Consider the following 15,844-nt stretch of genomic DNA (forward strand, 5'->3'; position numbering starts at 1 on the left):
AGTCACTTCCTGGTTGAGTGAACTGTAACTTTTTGGTTTAGTCCAGTCAGTAGTTATGTCTGTCTTCTTCTCTGACACAGACAGTTTTATCTCTGACCTGGAATACCAGCCATCAGGTTCAACAGAGAAATGGACTCAACATTCAGCACTCATGTCCAACTCCTATGTGGAAAATCTAGAGGGTGAGTCTGCTTACTGAAATGCTTCAATGTTTGAAATTGGAGCATGAAGGAAAGGGGAAAGTGTTTTAATAGTCTTAACATCTACAAGTGAAAAGCGCTATGTAATACTTAAGTATTGCTACAATTGGACACCTGTGTATTCTGAAATAGTTGGAAATTCAGAAGCTGTGAACCAGGTGTACGCTCATTCAGTAAAAACCTCCACTTAAAGGATATATGGCTGCCACAGAACTTCCTGAGTGCTGTAGGATCTAGTAAAACAACAGAAGAGGATATGAAAATCTTAAGCCAAATACAGGCAGGGTTGTAGAGTGGCCAGATCAGTTAACTATGAGAAATTTAGACTGTTTCTCCTTTTTTAAAAAGATGAAGCAATGTCAATTTAAATAGATGGAATACAGTGGCACATGCTACCAATCTTAAGTGTTAGGAGTACAGATTCATAAATAGATTTCTAGTTGAATGTGCACTATAATGGGGAAAGATCTTCTGGATTTATTTTAAGATGCTTTCAGCTTCTTTATTTCACATATAAACAAGATAATGATGCACTATGACTCTTAAATAGTAATGGTATTAGAAATTGACGCATGGTATATTGGTCGTGTTTGTGTTTATACTCATTCTTCTTAAGTGTTTTTCACTTTATTACAAACATGCCTAAAATGCCAAAGAACTATACTGTCCCTTTTCTTTTTCCTATATATATATACACACGCACACGTAACACATTTTACTTTCCCCATAGATTTTTTTTAAAGGGGAAAGCTGTAAGTGTGCAGTAGATTTGGGATTGTTAACAGTAAAGTAACCAAGCTCTGTGTTTAGCCTTAATAAAACTCTCACACAATTAGGGTGTAGACTGATCTTAAGTTTGCCCATGAAACGAAAATAAATCACAATGTTGGTCGTTTACCGTCTTTCAAAAAACTGACTTAGTTCTGCTTTCCTTACATATCAAAGTGTTATTAGTAAGGTAAGTAGCTACTATTCAGAATGGCAAAACTATGGAAAGGACTGTGTACACTAAGTTGACATGTCTATATCTTGAAACAGCAAATTGATTAGTAAAATACCAGTTATGGCTTAGATTATTTCTGTGTTCTAGACTATATCCTGTGCAAATCAGAATCTGGTAGGTACAGAATAATTGTTGAAGAGCACGAGTTCTTGAAAAATGAAAACTCAATTTACTAATTAAATAACCCCCAAATATCAGTATCATCAACTAAAGAGTGACACACAGGTTGGCAAACCCCAAACCTAGAATTAAGAAACGTACGCTGACAGATCCCTTTTAAAAAGGGCACACAAACAGAAAACCAGACCTGGAGAGAAATATGCTTACACACAAATGCTAGCATCTGAGAAATACGATTGAGAAACATGGCGCTTTTTAAAATTAAAATAATGGGTATTTTAGGTATTTGCTGTAAGAAAGATAGTGTTGTACTAACGCAAGAAAGATGTTTACACAGGAAAGTTAGTAGAATGGTTCCGTACCTTGAAGAATGCTTAGTGTCAAATCAGACAAGCTACTGTATTAGCTAGTAGTACAGAATACTTACAGGTTCAACTTTCAGGCTTAAATTAAGAAGAGTATAGCTTCTAAATTATACTGCTGAACAGGAGAGCAACCATAGCTATAGTGTGCTGCAGGAGATCAGACAATCTGCAAAGGCAGGAAATACACTAATGGAATACTTGAGTCATCCTTTATAGAACGGGTAAGTGTGATGACTGCTTCATGGAGCACTAAGTCATGAGAAGAACCCACGAGGGGAAACATCTCTTTATTTGGTCCAAAGGAGCGTACAGGAACTGCTTCAAAAAAAAAAAAAAAAAAAAAATCTTTGTTTTGTAGCAGTTTCAGCATTACAGGCCGTGACAAACTTCAAAAGGGGAACCATAGGAAAACAATAAAACTTACTTAAGAAAAAATAGGTGGTCAAAAGGGTAAAAGAGTTGCAAGCAGTCTGCAAACTATTTATGAAGGTTCAGATTAAGCGTACAAAGACTCTGCAGTGAGTCTACAAGCTGCTTCCAAATGCAGAAAACAGAAAAGAACATGAAAGTTATTAGGTTAAATGTGAAACCTGGCCAACAGATAACAAATCAGGAATTCAGTTAAAATTAGATAAATTAACTTAGAAAGTTTTTTTTTTATTGATGTCCACAGTTGAGGAACTAGAGATTCTCATGCCAAAGTCCTTTGAATAAGGGAAATGTTGCAGGACCTGTCTCAAGTTGAAGTGTCGTTAAAAAGGTTTCAGAACAAACAGATAAACAGTGACAATTCACCTCAACTAGATGACATGCCAGACAACAGCTCTGAAAGAGGAAGCAAGAGTTGAACTATTAACTGTAATGTATAACCTCTTGCTTAAATCTGATTTGGAGCCAGGGGACTGGAAGTTGGTAAATGTGATGCTGCTGCTCAGCTATTCAGAGTAATGAAAACCAAAAACTGTCTAGAAATCTCTATAGGAAGACTTTGTGATTAAAGAAAATTAGTTAGTTAAAGGAGTGGAAATTAGGGTAAGGGAAGGGAGAAAACCCTGCCCTAATTCCATTCATACAGTGACAAGCTCTCTACACTATTCTCATTTAAAGCCATCTTTAATTTAAAACGGACGATTCTATGAAAACTTGCTCAGTAGTGTTAAAAGTAGTCTTAAAAGGGTGAATAAATGCTAGGAATATTTAGGAAACCAGCAGAGAATGAACAAATCCTACTATATAGATCTGTTACGTGCCCACATCTTGTCCCTGATGTCACAAAAGAATTAGATACATCATGTTGTTTTGTAGGGTGTTTCAGTTAAGGACAACTAGCATGACCAAAGATTTGGAACAGCAGTTAAGTTGAATCAGCTAAGACTCTCCAGCCAGAAAAATGAATGATGAAAGTATGCTAAGGATAATAAAATGAATGGGTGGCACGGAAAAGGTAATGGAAAATACTTCTTGGGAGAGCAAATAATAGAAGTGTCCACCAAGTAATCGTGCAGCAAGTTCAACACACATAAAAAGCATTGCTACAGCTATACATAGTTAAGCTTTGGAACTTACTGTCTCAGAATGTTGTGGATGACAGAATTTTGCACGGACCTTAACAGACCCTGGGGAGAAATATCCAAATGGGGCCATTCAGCACAAAAGATTCTGGCTTGGGAATTCACTAGGACAAACGCATCTTGGAGGCTAGTGGAACATCCTGGGGAAGCATCATGATGTGTTTTCCCTAGGTCTCTACTATTGCCCATTACATACCTAATGGTTTGTAATCTGAACTGGTTTGCTTGTAGTTCTCCATGGAGGTTTTCAGGCAGTATTTTTGACCTACAAAAACCTAAAATGCTTGGTAACTGCCGATTAGACAGATTCTCTCGTCCTATAGAAAGTATAGATGCTGATTATAGATTGCCAGCTTCCTGCAAGGGAAAAGAGGTCACTTGCACAATTCCCAGAAAGGCCTTTGGGTTCAAGAATTGCTTATATTTTATTTTGTGCTCCAGTACAAAAATGTTTGTCTCTTAGCATTCACAGAGATAGGGAGAATTAAGTACAGAGCAATTTAGAAGCACGCTAGTATTTGGTTGGCATTTGATTTAAAAAGATAATGCCTTTACTTCTGATGTTAGAACTTCAAACACCTATCTTGGAGATCATGCTACATCTAAATGTGTTTTTATTCTAAATATAAAATATTCAGTAAGGTGGTACAGGTATACAAGTTGACTGACAAATTATGGATCAGTCTCACACTGAGAGAATAAATTAAGGTGACATTGTAGAATTGATTAAACAAACCAGTGGGAAAAAAGCATAAATCTTACAAATGTATCAAAGCACCAGTTCCTCTTTTAAGAACTTTTTACTCTGAATTTGTAAATTTTTTTTTTAATTTATCCAAAACACTCAGCAACTTATTATTAAAAGCACCAGCTTTCATGATGTTGTCATGCTTCATAACACAAGAGCTTTGTTCTGTTCAAATCAGCTAACATGGATAACTTTCTGTAGGTGAGAATTTCTCCTGAGAGGTTGGTCAGTACTGCTCACAGGATGCATCTCTATTGGAACAGCTGATGAGATTACTACCCCTAGCTGTACGTGTCACTCACTGCACAAATGGCTGAGCTGTTCAACCTAATTTTAGTTTATCTTGAAACTCTGGATTGCAAATTGCAATGGTTTTAAGAGATCTTCATGAACAGTCTGGCTGTTCATGCAGCAAACAGCTGGAGCAATAACTTTATCAGCTGTCCCAATGCAAGGCTTCAGTGACCAAGAGGCAAAACCCTCCGCCTAAAAGATAAGGGCAGCAGGAGGGGGAAGAGGCCTCCGAGGAGCTGTGGCCCAGTTTTCTGTCAATCTTGGTGGCTTGGCTGTCTTTCATGTGTGCAGTCAGCAGGGACTTAAAAAAGCAAACAGAACACTATGTGAAATCAAAACAGTGGGAACAACCCAGTAAAACAGAGTATGTGGTTGCTCTTGTTTTACAAGCTTGACAGGAGATCCAAAAGTCAGAGCTAGTTATCTTCTACTCTGTTCTGCTGCTATTGATGTTGGTGTGCTGCTTAGTTTTTCCGAAAGGTTATAGGGGCTTGAGCCTCCAGATGACTTTCAGTGTTTTTTCGATGCAGCACAGAGGCGGGGGAACAAAACCAAAACAAACACAAAAAACTCTGCAGTACAATACTACAGTATCACCAGTATTGACAGGTCCACTCTAAACTGTCTGTAGCAGAAGTTTTTCTCTCCACCATGTTAAATTCTGTTCTGCACAATCTATTTTTAACTATTGGTATAAATTTACCAGCCAGCTTACACTGTGTATAAATACTAGGGAAGAAAAAGGTGAAACTATTGCAAATACAGTAACAGCTGGAATTCTGAAATCTAGGATAACTGCCAAAGAGGTCAATTAAATAGATATAGGAAAGTTGTTAAAATCGTTTCCATTTCACAGCCCGATTTAAAATAAATAAATAAGCTGTACTGCATTTTGATCCATGCTATATCTGACAAGTTTCAAAATGCAGTTACCACTTTTGTAGTGGAGGAATCTGCCACATTTCTATATAGTCTAGTGTGTGCCACCCCTCTCTCTTCTGATCTGATCCAGCCATTATTTCAAGATTAGCAACCTGGATTGTTAGCACAGAAAACAGTTGATAACAATTTGATGTTATCCACTCAACTGACACTGATCATCCAAAACAATTTTAGGTGATCATTAGGTACTAAATGAGTATTAAATACTAGCTAGATCTCTGTAGTTGTGTAGTACGCAAAATATTTCTGGTTCCTCATCTCCTGACAGTAGAGGTCCAGGGTGTGGGATTAGCAGTCAGAACATGTGGCACCAAACATACCAAACAGGCAGTGATTTAATGGAGGCGGGGCGGGGAGGAAGGTAGCAGACTGAAAGAGTCAAGGTCCTACTTGCATAACTGTTCACCTCCATCTTCAGTCTCATGAGATTGGCTCTCTTCAAAGAGGCAACAGAAGTATAAACTACACAACACAAATGAACCTGGCAGACAGACCATAGAGAACCTTAACAACATACTCGAGATCTGTACTACTGAATCCTGAGCAAGCTCTGCAGCCTTCCCCCAGAAACTTTTGCTGAAGAAAGAAAGGAAACTGTATAAAAAATGAGTGCATGTATTAAAAAAACCATGCATCTTGGTTTCCCACTATCTAGTTGCTAACTGGATGGCTTTTAAGGTTAAGCAAAAGGGCATATGAAATCTTTCTAGCTATATTTCTAGGACAGCATAGCCCATGCACCCCATAGTCAAAAATAGGGAAGGTGGGATAAAGTGTTCTGGAAGTACAGAAGTTTTCTTTTGTTTGTAAGGCATCATCAGTACAGCCGGAGCTCTGTCCTTTCTCAGGGCTGTTGGAATTGACTTCCTCTCCCAATTTGTCGCCTAAGAACTTGAATTTTGCTAGACAACATTACAGAAGACCTGTGTTTATGCTCATGAATTAAGTTTTCAGTTTTAATCACAGACCACTAAACGTTCTGTGATTGGCCCTGTGTGGAGGAAGGTAATGTGTCATGCATTCAAATACTAACCTTTGCATTTCTATTTTAGTCTTTAAACAAATACGATTTTCTCCATCAAAAAAATCAGTACAAAAAGGAAAACGCCATATGATTTCACCTTCAGTCTTGTACATTTCTATGCAGGATTTTAACTCTTCTTACTGACTGTGTGATTTACATTTTAAACTTCTCTAATTTATACCACTCCACCTTCATATAAAGCCAAATGCTTCCCAGTTTAGACATATGCAGGCATCTTGTTATTTGCCGCCTTACAGCTAAGTTGCACATCTCTTCAGTGAGCTGCTCCAAAGCACTTCCAGGCTGCCTAATTTTGGTTAATATTCATTATGGCTTCTTGACAATGTTTTTTTTCTGGCTTTAAATGACCAGCCTTCTCTAGAAAAGCTGCTTTCCTGGTTTAAATGCCCATTCATAGAATCACAGAATAGTTTGGGTTGGAAGGGACCTCTAAAGGCCATCTAGTCCAACCCCCCTGCCGTGGGCAGGGACATCTTCAACTAGATCAGGTTGCTCAGAGCCCCGTCCAACCTGACCTGGAATGTTTCCAGGGATGGGGCATCCACCACCTCTCTGGGCAACCTGGGCCAGTGTTTCACCACCCTCAGTGTAAAACATTTCTTCCCTATATCTAGTCTAAATCTACCCCCCTTTAGTTTAAAGCCATTCCCCCTTGTCCTGTCGCAACAGGCCCTGCTAAAAAGTTTGCTGCCATCTTTTTTTTATAAGCCCCCTTTAAGTACTGACAGGCTGCAATAAGGTGTCCCCGAAGCCTTCTCTTCTCCAGGCTGAACAACCCCAACTCTCTCAGCCTTTCTTCATAGCAGAGGCGTTCCATCCCCCTGATCATTTTTGTGGCCTGCTCCAACAGGTCTGTGTCTTTCTTATGCTGAGGGCTCCAGAGCAGACACAGTACTGCAGGTGGGGTCTCACCAGAGCAGAGCAGAGAGGCAGAATCACCTCCCTTGACCTGCTGGCCACATTTCTTTTGATGCGGCCCAGGATACGATTGGCCTCCTGGGCTGCGAGTGCACATTGTCCAGCTCATGTCCAGCTTTTCATCCACCAGTACCCCCAAGTCCTTCTCGGCAGGGCTGCTCTCCATCCCTTCATCCCCCAGCCTGGATTGATACCAGGGGTTGCCCCGACCCAGGTGCAGGACCTTGCACTTGGCCTTGTTAAACCTCATGAGGTTCACAGGGGCCCACTTCTCCAGCTTGTCCAGGTCCCTCTGGATGGCATCCCGTCCCTCTGGCGTGTTGACCGCACCACTCAGCTTGGTGTCATCTGCAAACTTGCTGAGGGTGCGCTCGATCCCACTGTCTATGTCATTGATGAAGATATTAAACAGTACCGGTCCCAATACGGACCCCTGCGGGACGCCACTCGTCACCAGTCTCCATCTGGACATTGAGCCGTTGACCACTACCCTCTGGATGGGACCATCTAACCAATTCCTCACCCACCGGACAGTCCACCCATCAAATCCATACCTCTCCAGTTTAGAGAGAAGGATGTTGTGGGGGACCGTGTCAAAGGCCTTACAGAGGTCCAGATGGATGACATCTGTAGCCCTTCCCGTGTCCACTGATGTAGTCACTCCATCACAGAAGGCCACTAGGTTGGTCAGGCAGCACTTTCCCTTGGTGAAGCCACGCTGGCTGTCTTGAATCACCTCCCTGCCCTCCACGTGCCTTAGCATAGCTTCCAGGAGGATCTGCTCCATGATCTTCCCAGGCACAGAGGTGAGACTGACTGGCCTGTAGTCCCCCGGGGGTTCCTTTTTTCCCTTTTGAAAAATGGGGGTTATGTTTCCCCTTTTCCAGTCAGCGGGAACTTCTCCGGACTGCCATGACTTCTCAAATACAATGGATAGAGGCTTAGCAACTTCATCCACCAGTTCCTTCAGGACCCGCGGATGGATGTCATCGGGTCCCATGGACTTGTGCACCTTCAGGTGCCTTAGATGATCATGAACCTGGTGTTCTCCCACAGTGGGCGGCTCTTCATTCTCCCAGTCCCTGCCTTTGCCTTCTGCAGCTTGGGCAGTGAGGCTCAAGCACTTGCCGGTGAAGACTGAGGCAAAAAAGTCACTGAGTACCTCATCCTTCTCCGTATCCTGGGTAACCAGGTCTCCTGTTTCGTTCCTCCAGCTGCTAGCCTGCATGCTGGATCGGTGCTCCCCACTGTCCCCACTCATCCCTTCCACCGCTCACAAGCATGTCGGGCACAGCCAGTCAGGCAGCAGGCCGGTGCCTCACTTAGCCTGTTACCGCATCACTCCGGATACCGCCCTGCCCAGTTGTCTCAAACCTGGCAGCCAGACTATTGCACCGCAAAAGGTTAGAGCACTTTGATCTCAGCTGCTGGCTTCTGCAGGCTGCGCTTTCTTTGAAGCATTTCTACCACCATCTGTACATAATCTAAATCAACATATAGTCTTCCGGAGTCTGCAGGCTTCCCCTATCCATTTGTTGCTTACAAATTACCAGACAGCTGAAATGGGCACTCTTGGAAAGTATAAAATGGAAAGATGTGTTAGTCAGAAGGCTATGATCTGTGAAAAAGTGAAAAGACACCTTTGCCAGACACAGCAGAAAAAGGATTCTGGCCTTTTATTTAGGCCTGCATGGTGCTCTGACAAAACACCGCTTTAGATACTTCTTATTTAAACAAATGGGGAAAAAAAAACCCCAAAAAAACCCACCCACACTCACTTGAATACTGGTTGGGTTTAAAAATTAGCAATCCTAACAAAATCACTGTGGCAAGTAAAACAACTCCACTAGCATTTTCTGTTGGGAAGATGACAAGGTTCTGCATTTCCCTTAGAAATGGTAGATGTTTCTAATGTAAATCCATATAAACCAGATAAATCTGTACTGGCCACATGCTAAAAAACGTTACCAAAAGAAGTTCTCCAACAGCAAAATGAAAGGTATGACAGAGTTATCGCACCGAGCTATAAAACAGCTTCTTGTAAACAAATTGATGATTATTTTAAAAAACCAAAACAACACAAACTAACCTGTAATGTTAATTTAATACTCTACATAATGAATTATGCAGAACTTTGGCAAATAAAAGACCACGTGACCAGCTATTGTATTCACAGTGTAATGTGATTTAAGGAAAATTTTATGCCACGTGGCTACATGCTGTTCAGTTAAACACCTCTGCCTGTGGGAACTACAAAACGTTGCAACACTATAGACCAGTCTGTTCGGATGTTGCCAGTACAGTTACGTATCATCTATCAAAACTTAAAGTAACCGTCTAATAATTTCAAATTATAAAAGGTATTTAGCTATGTTGCTTTTTATTGTACCGCTCATCAAAGTTTTAGTAGTACTGAACAGCTGCAATATTTGATTTGCACAAAGCAACTGTTCAGTAGCATACAGTAGATAATAGCTGTTAGAGGCCCTGTAGTTAGAGCAAGCTAATGAGTGCCCTGACAGAAACTGATGGAGCGTAGTTCTTCTAAGTGAACGTCTAAATTTTGTTAAAAAAAGAGTCATTTTTTAACAGCTGTTTACTTATGCATTGTGTTAGCATAATAAAAATACTTGAAAAAAGTATCCTACCTGCAGTCACACAATTTTCAGTGTCATAGTGCCAGCTAAGTTCATTGAACAAAAGATTTTTTTTTGAAGCCCAGTAAATTGCAGGTCTTGAAATGCTCGAGGGAATTGGTGACTACATAGCTCATCTGAACTGTTTTAACCTTTGGGCTGCCACAGTGTGTATTTTTAACAAGCTGTCCTTGCATTCATGCAAGAGAATACCATTGCCATTGACTGACTTTTGGATAACAAATACCTCCTCCATGGTTACATATGGGTATATGACATAAGGTGATTTTAAAGCTTTCCTAAGTAAACTAAAAGAATATATATATAGACAAAACTTGTTTTCAGAGCTGGATTTTATATACATTATACATATTTCAGAGCATTCACAATATTACTACATTTTTTTTCAGACCCACTTATGCTACTGCTGCAGCAAAAGGCAATGCTTAGACTGTTGAACACTCTATAAACATAAAGAGCAATTTACACTACCTGTAGATTGATTTTGTTACGCTTCTACCAGACAGGAATGGTTAGTAGGAAGCTAAATCCTGCTATGGAAAATTAAGGAAGCATTGAGAAGGGTGGTGGAGTATATCAATATTGTTCTGCAAGTTACTCAATAGAGAACAAAAGAGCAAAAGCCTAGGTTCCGAATCTGTTAAGATTTTCAATAGAAGCAGCTCACTAGCAAAACAAAAAGTTCTTATTTTTACTAGGAATGGTCCTTACTCAACAAAAGGATCCCATTAAATGCCTGTTTATAGAAGGTCCAAACTCACGTCAGAGGCTTTTCTGTTATTACTATAATTCAGCATATTCAAAGTCTTGCTGAATAAGATACACTGTATACCTGCTGCCACTCAATCATGGAAAACAACACGACTGACTGCCTCTTCTAACTATTAAATAATAATTTATATTTTGGTTATCATCTAATATTTATCTAAAATTTGTCATTACTATTTAATGTGATTTTTTCATCTCCGCTTAGAATATTACTCAGTTTTCTTAGTTAAACTTACCATTGCCTATTTTGTAAAATGGACATTTTTATCACTGCATTTACACTCAAATAATTATTTTTGTCATCCTCCAAACTCCATTGTACTGCAAGCAATTATCTAGGCTTTAGAGTAATACTCCAAAATTGTCATTTGTTGATAACTCCAGTGCTACTTTGTCATATTCACAGCGGTGTCCCTCACTTGTAAATAGTAATAGTTGACTAACCTTTGCTGAATTTGACACACACACACAGACACACAAACTGATGTGACCTGCATATTAGACTGATAACTAAGGAAGATTTTGTTACTGCAGTTTCAGAAATGCAAGTATTCAGAAAACTGGCCGATTAAATAGGTATATAGTATTAAAAAGAATATTCTGTTAACCCAAATCCAAGTTCTGAGGAAGTTCTGTAAGTAGCTTGAAAGAGCCAAGAGTTATTAGAGTTATTTGTTGTGCCTATAACACTCTTGAACAGAGTAAGTTCTGTGGGGAAATCTGTACTAAACTGACCGATGCTGTGCCTTTCTGTTACCTGGTTGTCATGAATATGTATGTGCTTATTTTCTTCAAGTGTTTTAGGGATTCTCCAACATGGAGTATGGTAAGTACAAAGTGTAATACTAAGAGAAACTAGGACTTCCCTCACCCCACCCCGCACCCTCGCTCAACTGTTACTGAAGTTAGGTCCCTCATTCATCCTCTGTTACTTAATTGCAGCAAGGCTTAGCACTGAAATATTTCTTTCTAAAGAGGGATGCACTGATGAGTTCTGCCTTTTGGAAAGCATAAGTAGTCACTTTTTAATTTTTTTTATTTGGTTTGTTGTTTGTTGTTTTTTTTTTTTGTAGTGAATGAGATCATAGGAAGAGATATGTCACAGATCTCAGTGTCACATGGAACAACAGTGGCCAACCAGTCTGCACGTACATGTCCTGGATCTCTGGAGACAAGAATATCTGATGGAATCCAGTAACGGATAAGCTTACAACTAAACATCCATGAAAACTTAACAGTTTCTCTGAATATTTCTTCATCCTCTTCCTCTTTAGACTTACTGTGCTTCCAACTCTGTGGCCTTTATGAACTGGAACAGTGGATCCTTGCAAAGCCCTTTTAGTGGGTTACATTTTTGATGTAGAGACAGAGCGTTTTAATTATAGTTCCTCAGATGCTGTAAAGAGACTTCTTAAAATGGACACACAGAATCTACACCAGATATTTTAACTGTTTTAAAGTTACAAACAAGCTTTGCTTTTTGCATTTAAATAGAATACTTTTATATTTTAAGTGCTTCAGATGTGTGGAGATGTTAGTTTGCTCTTATAATATTCACAATACTGAATGTGGAAAAAGATTTAATACACATCTTCAGTGTGCTGCTTTCCCTTAGAGATAGTATAGTTTGTGACTGATGATTTGTAACACCTTTTGGTCATTTTGGAAAGCCTTTAAAGCTTCTATTGTTTAATTTTTTTTTTAATACGATATTCCAGTGGCAAATCATACCTGTCATCTGAAGCCAATGCCATGGAAGCCGTTGTGTGTACAAATACCGTAGTGTTTTCTTTCTTAGATTCATAGGAAGCAAAGCCAAATGTAGATCTGCACTTGTTTATAAACTGAAAATGTTACTTGATAGGCTGCAAAAAGACCATTCCATCATGAAAGTGTTGGGATAGAAATGACATTCCAAATTTTAACTTTTATAACTTTGTGGATAATCTTCCTGTTCTTTATTAGCACAGGCTCCTTCTTTAAATAGCTTTTTCTTAGAAAGTTACATTTGTAATCAAATTTGAGCAGTAGGATTTTAGATTAAAGAACAGCAACATCAAAGCCATGTTAGATACAGGAGAAGTTTTGATATTTGCTGAGGATCTAAGTGTTCCTGTTATCCCTACAGAATATGGTTTTGAAATCACCAGTTCAGTGGCATTCAAGTTTTCCACGCAATAAACCATTTGATCACATCTGTATCTTTTATATGCTGTATGCCTGACCATGCCACTTGGAAGTCCGAAGGAGATGACAATTACAGTTCCTTAAATTTAAGCTGTTTATAAACGTCAGTTTGCTAAAAAGTAATTTACTGTGAATTAGTGATTAGGTAGTATAATTTGCCCATGTTTAATTGTAAACGTGTGAAGCAGAAGCTACCAAAGAAATACACAAGATTCATAGCAGCAGTAAACTTTGTGCTGTGCTCAGAGGATGCATTTCCCTTACCCACGTAATATGACACATTTGAAACAATCTGATTACATAGATATGAAAAATCTCAGGCCTCTATGATTAGAAACCTAGGAGAGGATCTGAAACCGCCTGCTTAGGCCAGAAACATTTCCCTTCCCCAGAAGACACTGTCGTTTACAAAGCTTTCTGGTATGGAACGTACAGGGTACAACAGTCACGGCAAAGTAAGACCAGAAATATACTGAACCTCAAAAACATTTAAGATGTTAGTTTTAGTTCCTCGTTTGGGTGAGCCGTGATGCTCTAATGAAAATTAAGAGCGAATAAATACACTCAAAAATTCTGAAATATAGAAAGTGTATTTGCATTGAAACTAGTCCAGACAATCGTGGACGTTTTTAGTGGTTTAACACATGTGGAGCACATGCCTCTTTCTGTAGAAAATTACTATAGACTCTTAAAATTACAGCGAAATGGTACCATTACTGAATTATAATACCTGTAAAAGTAAACACAGATTCTACTGATGTTGCATTTTGGCAGACAGTCATGGGGAAGACTTTCCATTGCGCCTTTTGCAGGCAAAACATCACACCTAAATTTAAGTCAGCGCCCAAGCAACACCATTAAAGTAGCTATAATCGCATCTTTGTAATAGCTGAATCATGAACTTTTAAAAAGACCATACATTAAGCGGGTGAAATTATAACTCTTTATCATGTACTTCCTTTTAAGAGCGCAGCTTAAGGTTACTATCTTGACGTTTCGTAGTTATTTCAAACAACTTAATGCAAGGCCACTGTGTGCGTGCTGGCAATCTTAGCATCCTTTTTGTGAATGTATTGTTCAATGGTGCAAATCTTTAAATCTGCAGAAAGAAATTGGCAGGGCTGTAATCTGAAAAGTGTGATGTTGTAATTGTCCCTCAGCGATGGTGCTTTACTCTGTCCTCTACTCATTTACGTTAAAGATCCTAGAAAAGGATTCACATGCTCAGAAATACATCTACTTACATTTTTAACACCTTAAAAAAACCAAACAAAAAACACACAACACTGTAAACTATGTAATTGTCTTCAGACTGTGTGCTGGTGGCAAGGCATGTTCCAGTTTTCATTCATGTATTGTGTCTTTTGCATTAACCATTGTTTGTAGGAGAATTCTAACTTAAAAGCTTTTCATGCTGTATGGGATTTACGCTCCTTTATCCTACTGGTACAGCCTCTCCTTGCAAGTTCTCCAAGTAGCTGGAATTCACACTGTACCTAAAATATAGGAGTCCAAACAATCCGGAGTTGCTATGCACTAAATTTTCTGATGCCTTTAAATACCTTGATGCCTGTAGACATAGAGACGCTTTCCTATTTAAAAATGAAATAAAAAAAAAATATAGCTTTGGATACTAAAGCAGTTTTGTATTTGCCTTGTAAAAGCTTCAATACAAGGGTCTTAATTTTATTTTAGCTTGTGTGATAACGTAGGTAAAGACTGTTAATCTTGTATAATTTTAGTGATATAAAAAGCACACAATCTCTATTGGACTATGCAAATTTAATTAAACAACAGAACCCGGCAACTGTTGATCTTCTGTTGGCATCCACTTCCTTGCCCTTAAGTCCTTTCTTCTCCCCAAGTACTCTTCCAAAACTTTTTAATAATTTAGGTAATCCTGAAGGAAAGCCTTAATGATGAGGTAGCTTTTCTATAAGGAGGGTCAAAGATCAATGTTAAAAACAAAAAATTAAGGGGTAGTATATTAATCGGGGGGGAGGAGGGGACGATTTCTGAAATTACCATAAACTAGCAATCTGAATTTCTGTAGTAAAACTTTCATGTTATCAGGGGAACTGCCATCCTTTTTAAACCAAAGAATGAAAACAACATGACAGTTTTGTTCTGATACAAACAAAGCTTCAAAACTCTATTTTTGATACTCATAATGGATGTCATTCCTTGAGGTTCGGAAATCGTTCAAATTGAAGTTTTATATTTAAAAATGTGGGACAATAAAGATTAAGTTCTAGATGTTTACAGAGCCTTGTATTGTAATTTCATGTACATTTTGTATTTTAAACATTTTTGTAAGTTATGATTGCAGTGCTACTTGCAGAAATAAAGGGAAAAACTTGCATTTAGGCTCTTAAATCATAGTGTTCAAATAAATAAAAAGAATGCAAATGTGTTGTCATTTATTTAAAATGCAGACCCAAATGCAGAGTGGGAAGAAACTCCCTATTTGCGATGCAGTGGTAAACAGCTATGCTTAGTTGTGACATATTAAGTGAGGGACATTTAATATTCCCCCTAGAAAAAGTGGCGATTTCGAAGCAATATGATAAGAGTTTGGGGCTCAACTGAGAGCCAGCAACAGTGTGCCTATGCATATGTAATGAACGGTCATCAGTGCTGACAGAGTATCAGTTTGCACCGTAACCAGTGATTTCTTATTTGCATGTATCGTTGCAATTAGACGGTCACAAGATCATTTTGACAAATTATTCCAGAAATTATTATGATACACTCCCTGAGTAAACACTAATTTCCATTCCTGGAAGGATATTATCACAGGCAAGATGCAGTTAAACTGTTTCAGAAATAGATGTAAAATTCCTACAAAGGCTAAATTATTTGCCAAATCTTGGCTGATCAAGCAGTACTGAGGACGTGCCTTTGGGAATGGTACAGTAGATTCAGGCCTTAAAATCTACATCTCTACTAGTGATACTAGTGCTACTGGAGAGATTTTTATCTCCCTCGAAGTTTTGTTACAGGGTCTTTTCCTTACCTGTGGAATC

The 15,844-nt window shown here is 38.9% G+C and overlaps 1 protein-coding gene across 2 annotated transcripts in view; it reads left to right on the forward strand.

Moving 5' to 3' along the window:
• The window catches only part of NFATC3 (nuclear factor of activated T cells 3), a 78,728-nt gene extending 63,501 nt beyond the window's left edge, over positions 1-15,227 (forward strand). Inside the window, exons 10-11 of one of the 2 annotated variants that reach the window (XM_076349330.1) lie at positions 81-182; positions 11,705-15,227. In XM_076349330.1, the coding sequence (XP_076205445.1) occupies positions 81-182; positions 11,705-11,829 (227 nt within the window). In that variant the 3' untranslated portion in view covers positions 11,830-15,227. The remainder of the gene's footprint in view (positions 1-80; positions 183-11,704) is intronic. The other variant, XM_076349331.1, reaches the window with a different exon arrangement.
• The last annotated feature ends 617 nt before the right edge of the window (positions 15,228-15,844 follow it).

The sequence above is a fragment of the Aptenodytes patagonicus genome, chromosome 11 (assembly GCF_965638725.1).
Source record: "Aptenodytes patagonicus chromosome 11, bAptPat1.pri.cur, whole genome shotgun sequence".
Taxonomy (NCBI): Eukaryota; Metazoa; Chordata; class Aves; order Sphenisciformes; family Spheniscidae; genus Aptenodytes; species Aptenodytes patagonicus.